Here is a 9,547-nt window from a genome sequence, read left to right as displayed (position 1 = left end):
TCTGGTGTTGAATACAGGGTCTGTATAAAAAGTAACCGGACTGACCTAAGGAAATTTTTTATTGACAAAATTTGTACAATTTTTCTTTAGGAATCTTCAAAGTAGTCCCCATTGGAGTCGATAACACGCTGATACCGGATTTTCCAATCCCTGAACGCTCCCTGGAAGTCGGCAACCTCTATGCTGTCTAGAGCCCTCGTCGTAGCACGTTGAACGTTTTCCAGAGTCCTGAACCGCGTCCCCTTAAGTTACTTGATAAAATTATACTATTAACATGATTATTACGGGGTGAGTTATTGAATATTGATTGGCTACACAGTACACAATAATGAAAAATTCAAATATATCCACTTGGAATACTAAATAATTGCCAGCCTATTGCATAGATAGGCTGTATTTAGTCAAGGATAGTGTATAGTCTATACACGATTCTTGGTATTTGATTGAGCTGTATTACCTCATCTTTGTGTCAGATTCGACATTATTCAAAAACAATTGACGAAAAAAGATGATATGACAGCACGATTACAAAAGTAATCAATACAAATTATAATGGTGACTACACCCTGATTGCACCTGGCTTTATTTCAAGTTGAAATTTTCATTAGGGTGGAAACATGGTATTCAAAAACATTGACGAAAAAATATTATATAACAAAGTAATCAATAAAAATTATAATGGTGACTACACCCTGATTGCACCTGACTTTATTTCAAGCTTCAATCCTGCCTTAGAATGAGAACATGTTGGAGCGGCGAAGGATAATTCAAGATTGTGAGTGTTGAATGTAATGCATCTATTCAAATGGGTCGAAACACACCACTCCACCATCAAATTACATGCATTAAATGAAAAACTTTCAAGCTTGAAGCTACCTTCTCCGCTCCACCATGTTTTCACCATCAAGTATCATCGTGAATGTCCTGAAGTGATATATTCTCTTTAAACTGTCAGCAAGTGTTTTAATTGTACAACTGTTGTCAATGTGGAGCACTGATGTTATACATTAGGAATCCTGATACATAAAAATTAAAAATCAAAGTACCATTTTTATTGCCCCTGTGGGTTGGGGGAGCTTAGAGTCGAACATCCTACTCAAGAATGTGTTGAAAACCAGAATTCACCCACAGTATCCCTGCTTGTCGTAGGAGGCGACTAAAAGGGACCCAAAGGCAATCCAGAAGTGGTCTTGCCTTCAAACCCACGGGATCTGCCCCATCAGGGCAGTTTCGGAGGGGCAAAAAGAAAAACCCAAGAGACCAGAGATGGGTGAAAGTCCAGGCACAAATGCGGGTCAAAAGGCTGAGTCGAGGGTGACCAGGTGCCCTAGAGGCAATTTGGCGACCCCTCCTTAAGCGGAAGGACCTACAAATAAGCCAGGAGTGCAACTCACGTAGGTCACGAGTTTTGGGTGGAGAGACCAAATCTCACCACTACTCAAAGAAGGGCGGCCATTTGGGCAAAACTTGTTGGCGGAGGTGAGGCTTTTGACCCACAAATGTGGGTCAAGAGGCTGAGTCAGGGGTGGCCGGGCCCTAGAGGCAACTTGACTACCCTTTCTCAGCGGTAGGACCTTCAAAGAAGGCCAGGAGTGGAACTCACGTAGGTCACGAGGACTAATCAGTCTGAAGAGACAGCCAAGCATATCGACAAGCGACCAGGTGATGAATGGGATGTTAGTAAAGGGAAAAACTGGTTCTTGTAAAGGACACAGGAATTGATTTGCCTAACTAACATACTACTTGGGAACACAATAAGCTTCGGTTGACGTGTGGGGTTCTTTGAACCTTTGGATCCTTGAATCCGCCCTTCAAAAACAATAAACCATTTTTATTAATTGAGAACTTTATTTTATTGACCGAGCGAAGTGAGGTATAAGATTCAAGTCGACGGTTTGGCATTTCTCTTAATGTTTGAATGTTTATATGTTGCGCATTTACGGCGAAACGCGGGAATAGATTTTCATGAAATTTGACAGGTATGTTCCTTTTTTAATTGCGCGTCGACGTTTAAACAAGGTTTTTGGAAATTTTGCATTTCAAGGATAATATAAAAGGAAAAAGGAGCCTCCTTCATACGCCAATATTAAGCTGCGTACACATATTCGCGCTTCCAACCCGCACCGAGCACGCTCCTCCCTCGTACCACCATCGAACCACAGTCGCTCCGCCCACGCACCCATCATGAACGTTACGGAAGATGTTAGATCTTCTCGCGTTCCCCGGTCGAACCACTGTTGCTCGCCGGTCGATCATCAATCGCTCTGCTGGAGTGACGTTCGGTTGCGGAGCAGAGCGAAAGTCTGTACGCACCTTTAGAGTAAAAATCAGACTATTTAATTATTCATCATAAATCAGCTGACAAGTGATTAGACAGATGTGTGGAGAAGCCAATCTATTGCTGTATTTCCATAAGGTCTATAGTTCCAATCAGGTACTTGTGGATGAGAATACTGCGTGAGGTCTACTGTTCACAGAACTACTAGTTTATAAATTTAAAATGTCTAGAATAAATCCTAAAAAAACATAGAGCTTTCTGTCCTATCGTGCCGTGATGAGTTGTCTCGGAATGTGAGAGTGAGCGCTGTTATCAGGTCTGGCTGCAACTGTCTACAACGTTGATGGAAAGATACATTTTCAAGATACTCGATGTTTTTGAACGAGTAGTATAATAGTCCACTAAACAGCTGATTTATGATGAATAATAATTCTATAGTCTGATTTTTACTCGGATATTGGCGTATGAAGGAGGCTCCTTTTTTCTTTTATATTATCCTTGAAATGCAAAATTTCCAAAAACCTTGTATATAAGTCGACGCGCAATTTGAAAAGGAACATACCTGCCAAATTTCATGAAAATCTATTACCGCGTTTCGCCGTAAATGCGCAACATAAAAACATTTAAACATTAAGAGAAATGCCAAACCGTCGACTTGAATCTTAGACCTCTCTTCGCTTGGTCAATAACTGCTGAATGTCCAATCCATTCTTTCGAGGGAGACCTAAGAGAGCTGCATGAAGCCACAAACAGAGCTGTAGACTGGTTAAAGCAGCTAACAATAGAACTGTGAGCTGTGAGTGACTCTGGAAGAAGTGAATATTTTTATTTTCAGACTAGGCCTGAAACTGATATTTTATGTTTTGGAGACGAGGGTCTAAGACCTGATTATTATTTCATTTCCTGAAAAGAATTTCAAGGCTGGTGTTGGCGTCGGACCATACGACTGAATGAATGTAACTTGGTAAAAATCAGCTACTGTGTAAACTATTAATTGCATGCCTCATTGAATGCAATTTTTATGCACTATTAAATGAACTATTGATTGCGTGCAATAACGCATGCAATTAATAACTAAAATAACATAGTATTCTCTCGAACTTTCTCTGCTTTGAACTCGGGCTGTCCTGTTGCCAGTATGTCTTGAAGGAGATTAGCTTTTGATGTTAGCATTTTTGATACACCAACCCCAACAGCCATTAGCCGTTTTCACACCGATATCTCGCTGACACGACATACAGACAGGATTTACTCTGATGTACAGTATAAGAGGAGGCTGCGGTTTTTAACTGCGCGAGGTCTACTGTTCACAGAACTACTAGTTACTCACAATGTTTCGACTAAACATGTAATTTTAAGACGCATTCTTGACTAAATGACATTCCAAGTAGAAGCATGTAGTGAGAAATAAAATTAAGCTGAACGTTATAAAATAAAATGAAAGTTAATACATGTTTATGTAAATACGAGAAGCCCTTACAAAGAAAATGAATATTTTTTTTATTTAGCGTATGGCAGATACACAGGAAATATATAGCTCATGAGTCTCAAATGCCTAGATATACACTGTATATTTCTGAATAACATTGAGGAATGCTGATATTGAATAGAATATCGTTATACACGAGAGAAATAGAAAATCTGTTGCAGTATATTATAGCATTGCAGTTTCGCTTTTCCTTTTGAACCCTCTTTCCGATGTGTCCCAGGAAATAAACTTGAGGTCCATTCATTCACCTATCATCATTATTCATCTCATTACAAAGCAAAATATGTGGCCAAATGGGCATAATCTTCTCAAAACATTGCCTGGTTTACTCGACACATTTCTCCTATTGCTTTGTAATATCTTTTGAATGTCGCTTCATGCTTGGAATAAATTTATAAAAGCTGCCTTCTTGAAAACAAAAAATCTTCTACACGATAATATTGAATAATAATGCACGTGTGATTGTATAATCCTTTGACGGAACCTGCAATAAGTTGATTATTATTATTTAATAGGTACTGTATACATGAAAAACTAGTGTTAATTGAATGAAATAAGTGGGCAGGCGCATCTTCCAACCAAACGGTTCCTTTTATTGTTTTTAGATTTATATTTACAATGAAAAAGAAATGTGTAGTTTATTTACAAACCCATTTATAAACATTTATCAACAGATTCAACTAGAAGGCAATTGTCTTGAAGGCAGTCAATAAACACTCTTCATTTGAAATTGTTAAATAACACATATACACCACCATTATCATAAACTAACCATGTACCGTCAATAATAGAAGGCCAGAAGATGATTTAGGACATAGAATGTACAATATTACGAATGATCTTTTTTGTTTAATTATAAAAAATGCAATTTTTACTCCAACCTACTCTAGACGCCTAGTTATAAATGTATGAATGCAATTTCATGTTTCACAAAACAGGGAGTTTCCTACAATTATTGTAATTATGTAGTAGAAATGATTATTCTCATTCATTAATACATCAGCAATCTAGACTATAGATTTACTAACATCCCTTGTCCAACATTTGAAACCACAGACCACAAACCACTCATTATCCCACAGTTCATATATATTTTACAGTAATATGATATTTCTCCATTATAACATTTATAATTACTGAGATGTTAATGCTTCAGGTACAAAATGATAGAAAATATTTACAGAAACAAATTTTCTTTTAATACTTTAAACATATTAACAATTGCCGATTACTAATATACATCACTCGATAGTCCAAACACTAACTCTCTAGTTTATTATATGTAAAATAATTTACACGTTTTATAAATATATGGTTTCCAATTTCCTAAAGATTTCACTGATTTGCTTCAAGATTCAAGAAAATCTTCGTTCTTCAGTAATTCCAAATATGTATGTTAGCATATTCAATTGTTCTTAAATAATAGTTTACTATTCAAAGCCAAATATTCTTTTGTACTAAAAAAGAAAATAGTTCGAAATTATCACAAAAATCAATATTGGATGTACACAAACTACAGTTAAGAAATAGGAAATATATTGTGGAAGAAATGGATTCAGTTCTGAAAAACACCTATTTCAACGATTTTCATGACACTTCACCTTATTGGTTGATAGAAACCAAACATATTATCGAAATTTGTAGAAGTGCTTGTATTTTTCAGACAGCCACATATGCATTCATTCTATGTACAATGGACAAAAATGAGAAAGGATTTCTCAAGTGACACAAAAATAAACTTTATATGTGGTGAGAAAGAAATTAATAACACATCAACGTCATTTTAATGTTAAATATTTATCGATCTAATACACCTTGAAGAGATAAAGCAGTTTCAGTAATAGATGTAGACAATGCAGTTATCGAACAAAATAATCCATTCAAGTTTCAATACAAAGTTAGAAATAATAATTCTTTGTATCCCTCATTCACTTTCAACAATTAGAAGAATTAAACAAGAGTATTTGATACTCAATAAATAGAATTATTTCTTAAAAAAGAATACACTGACATACCTTTATACATTTTCAATAATATTTAATGACTAATCTCCGACAATCAACAATATTTTACAATGTTCAATAATGATAAAAAATATAGGTAAATAAATTAGACTTACATAGTATTACGATTGATATTGTTGCACTGTTATTGAATGCACACCAAGATATTGTCAAATGCCATCAGACCTTATTCAGTTGCAAGATGATGATATTGTAATACATTTTTCATATAAGAAATATGCAATTTACGCAATTATCGTCCTGAAACTAAATAATAGAATCGCAACAATATCTTGATAAGCTTTCAAAAAGATTTACAGCTTATACAAACAATTGACTATGAATAGAATAGTACAAAATCTTCATCAACTCTAAAAAATACTGTACTTTTGAAATAAAAAGTATATGAAAACTAGTCAAACAATTAATTCTTGCAAACTTGCTTTCTGTACCTTATACACCAGAAATAAGGTTGTCATAAGTGATTAGAACATTGTTGTTCTTGTATCTATTTCTAGGTAAACAAAAATAACTTAATTATTTTGGAGAAATAAATGAAGTACACAAGTACAGCTTTCTAAGCATTAATCATAAGCAATGCTGTTGTACCCACGTCAACATAAATAAAACTTCCACAAACCAAACACTACAATCAATTAGTTTCTCAAATAAATGATCTTATTGTACGACCAATAATCAGGATGGTAGTTGTTCATGTTTGTATAGTCTTGTATACAATTAATTCTACATTTTATTGTTTGTACACATCGGTTATGCAAGCTGATGTATAATACACATTTCTTTCTCATAGAAACAGAAAATATAATCTTGTATATATCGTTTAATATATTCATATAATATATTAATATATTTCATATATTTATAAAGTTAATATTCTTTGGGAATCACACAAATACTTCAGTCAGCGATTTTTGACATAGTACTCGATTATGGCAAACAAAGTTGAACGCATCGCATCGATCGACGACCACTAACCAGAATCGGACGGCCTGTGAGTGTGTGTGTGTGTATATGTGTAAGTGAGAGTAGGTGTGTGTGTGTGGTGGTGTGTGTTTTGGAAACGAAACGTGAGCAACGCAAGATAATAGAGGAGCCATTCAGTCTTGTGGGCTGCTAAATGTAGATTAGACAAGTCGTTTGCCGGATAAAACACAGACACGGGCAGTATTCGAGAAAACCAACCAATAGAGGTAAGATCCAGTTGAAGTCGCGGGCCTCTCTCTCTCTCTCTCACTCCCTCCCCTCCCCTCCACACCTCTCACTCCCACCCACAATCACAACAATAGCGATCGTAATACTATTTCCATGATAACAAATTTAGTGCACAGTCGAGTTTGCTTACGAGTATCACTTATTTTGAGTTTCTGGTTTTATTTTGTGTGAAATTTCCAGTTCTGAAAGTCTCTTCCATAGCTCATCTCTCTCTTTTTCTCGCTTTTTCTCTCTGAAATGAAAACAAACACATGTGGTTAAGCATTCAATTGACAAAAACATCAACACGCTCTACATAAACCCTGGTAAGCCATGATAATAACTGAAGAACGGAGGAGACCGTCAAATAAAATACGGGTTCAAATCAGATTCGACGAGAGCAACTGAAGAACGGAGACCTGCTTTCTAATAAAATACGGGTGTAATCAAATTCGACGAGAGCAACTGAAGAACGGAGACCTGTCTTCTAATGAAATACTGGTTTAAATCTAATCCAACGAGAGCACCGGGGTAGATAATACTCTTCCGAGATTCATCAATCTATTCGGTTGATTCTTCGTTTTCGCCATCCAAGTCGACGGAGCTCTGCGACTTGGAGCCACTCCTCTCGGAAATGTCGTCCATCGGGCTTTCATCCTTTTCCTGATCATCCATTTGACCACTGAACACCCAACATCCGAGCATCTCAGTCCACTTCATCTTCTGCTTGTGAGCAATCTGCAGTCCGTCAGCCATGCTCTTCGACAGCAACTCTACCTGTCTACTGTTCTGAGCGTCACTCGCGCTCTTGGACGGCAACTCTACCTGTCTACTGCTCTGTGCGTCACTAGTGTTCTTGGTCGGCAACTCTACTTGTCTACTTTTCTGTGCCTGATCCTCACTCGCAGACTGCAACTCTATCTGTCTACTGCTCTGAGCGTCACTCGTGCTCTTGGATGGCAACTCTATCTGTCTACTGCTCTGTGCCTGACCCCCAGCTGGCCACTCTATCTTTCTTCCTCTCATCTTGCGCAGAATCGAGGGCTGCACTATTCGCACACTAAACTCCTCGTTAATCCACTTCTTCCACATGCCCTTGTTAATCGGGCCCAGTATCTTCTGCCAAGACTTCTTCTCAACCTGTTTCGCCACCTTCTGTTTTTCTTTCCTAGATGGCGTTCTTTTGAACGATCTTTTTGGTGCTGGCACCAGTGTCGTGCTCGGAAAATTCCAGACCTCAGTGGACTCATCAGGCTCGTCTGACCTGTATGGAACAGTAGGAGCTAGAGTTAGAGTAATTATCCACTTCAAGAAGTATAAGAAGATTCATATTTCTCAGAGAAAATCATAAGAAAAGAAGATGTTTTTTGAAGATTTTTTTGTATGTTTATGCTCTTTAGGAACACCCTTGTATACGCGTCTTTTTCGATACTAAAAAACGTTGTAATTTCCTGCTGATTTCAAAAAAGTAACGACAACACAGATTGACAGTTAATAACTGAAAAGAGATGAGACATTAAAAACATTTATTGCATTCACAAAGTAACAATAAATGATTGATGCAAATACCTTGAAACTAACATAATAAATATTTAATAATTGTAAGATATAATAGAAACACATAGTATGAAATAAACCTATAAAATACGACAATTCAATTATTAAGAGATTAAGAGTATATTAAACCATTAAGGAAGATATCTGGAAATAAATTGCTTATCATTGCCACATTAGAGAAATATGTTTGTTTCCTAGCTAGAATTTAATAATTTTTTAATAATTATTGTGAGATAAAACAAGAATTCAATATTGTTATTTATGTCGTAAAATAAGCCTATAAAATAGGAAGATTCAAGTTTAAAAAAATATCAAACTAGTAAGGGAGCGATCTGCAAAGAAATACAGTAATAGGCAACGTTTCAGAGAAGTCTTTTATACAGTAAAGGCCAAATTTGGGGATATTTTCACTGAAACAGTTCATCATTGTAGAAACATGTATCCTGACATGAAGAATTTATTAGTAGGACTATCTGAAAGAATTTTCTCAAAAAGTTATTGAATGATTAGACTACTCTATTTAGAATTACAAGTAACAAGACAGCTTATCAACATCAACATAAAATGATTACCTAAATGATATAAACTGTGTAATGTAATTTGCTATGTGAGTAATGTCATTGAATGAACCTTTGATTTGATTTTCGAGCATTTTTTGTGATCTTAACTGGAGAGAAAACTAAATTTTAATGAAAAATGAGAAACTATTATTTAATTGGAAAGGGACATGCATATCTTGTTGATAATAATAGACTTCTGTTTTTAGTAATGTTCAGGGTAAGTAGTAAATATTTTAAATTATGTTAATGATTAGTGGATGGACATTATACCAATACTAATTTATTTATCATTGCTCCTTACCTGCTTACAGCACAACAAGATAGACATCTACATGAAATATTGAAGGATAGATAGAATTTAATTGATTATTAGAATAGATGCAATATGAACAGTAATTTTCAAGAAATAAATATACACTAGACTTATCGACTAGGGGACACTATTCAA

General features: G+C 35.8%; 2 protein-coding genes across 2 annotated transcripts in view; both read right to left on the bottom strand.

Moving 5' to 3' along the window:
• Positions 1-4,339: 4,339 nt before the first annotated feature.
• LOC111043857 (serine/threonine-protein phosphatase 2A 56 kDa regulatory subunit epsilon isoform) overlaps positions 4,340-9,547 on the bottom strand; it is a 110,356-nt gene continuing 105,148 nt past the window's right edge. The window contains exon 10 of the mRNA XM_039427106.1: positions 4,340-7,235. Coding sequence (XP_039283040.1) covers positions 7,139-7,235 — 97 coding nt within the window. The 3' untranslated portion in view covers positions 4,340-7,138. The remainder of the gene's footprint in view (positions 7,236-9,547) is intronic.
• Positions 7,244-8,397, bottom strand: LOC120350968. Its single transcript, XM_039426505.1, has 2 exons — positions 7,952-8,397; positions 7,244-7,903 (listed from the first exon to the last, which is right to left on the bottom strand). The coding sequence occupies exons 1-2, from the start codon at positions 8,072-8,074 to the stop codon at positions 7,544-7,546; spliced, it is 483 nt and encodes a 160-aa protein (XP_039282439.1). The 5' UTR covers positions 8,075-8,397; the 3' UTR covers positions 7,244-7,543.

Source organism: Nilaparvata lugens, chromosome 4, assembly GCF_014356525.2.
Source record: "Nilaparvata lugens isolate BPH chromosome 4, ASM1435652v1, whole genome shotgun sequence".
NCBI classification, from domain to species: domain Eukaryota; kingdom Metazoa; phylum Arthropoda; class Insecta; order Hemiptera; family Delphacidae; genus Nilaparvata; species Nilaparvata lugens.
The sequence above is the reverse complement of the archived record's forward strand: the minus strand, read 5'-3'. Positions and strand labels throughout refer to the sequence as shown.

Coding starts and splice junctions, on each gene's coding strand:
- LOC120350968 (XM_039426505.1), bottom strand. CDS start 8,074: ATGTGGAAGAAGTGGATTAACGAGGAGTTTAGTGTGCGAATAGTGCAG. Junction 7,904..7,951: donor AGGCACAGAGCAGTAGACAG/ATAGAGTTGCCA, acceptor AGCAGTAGACAG/ATAGAGTTGCAGTCTGCGAG.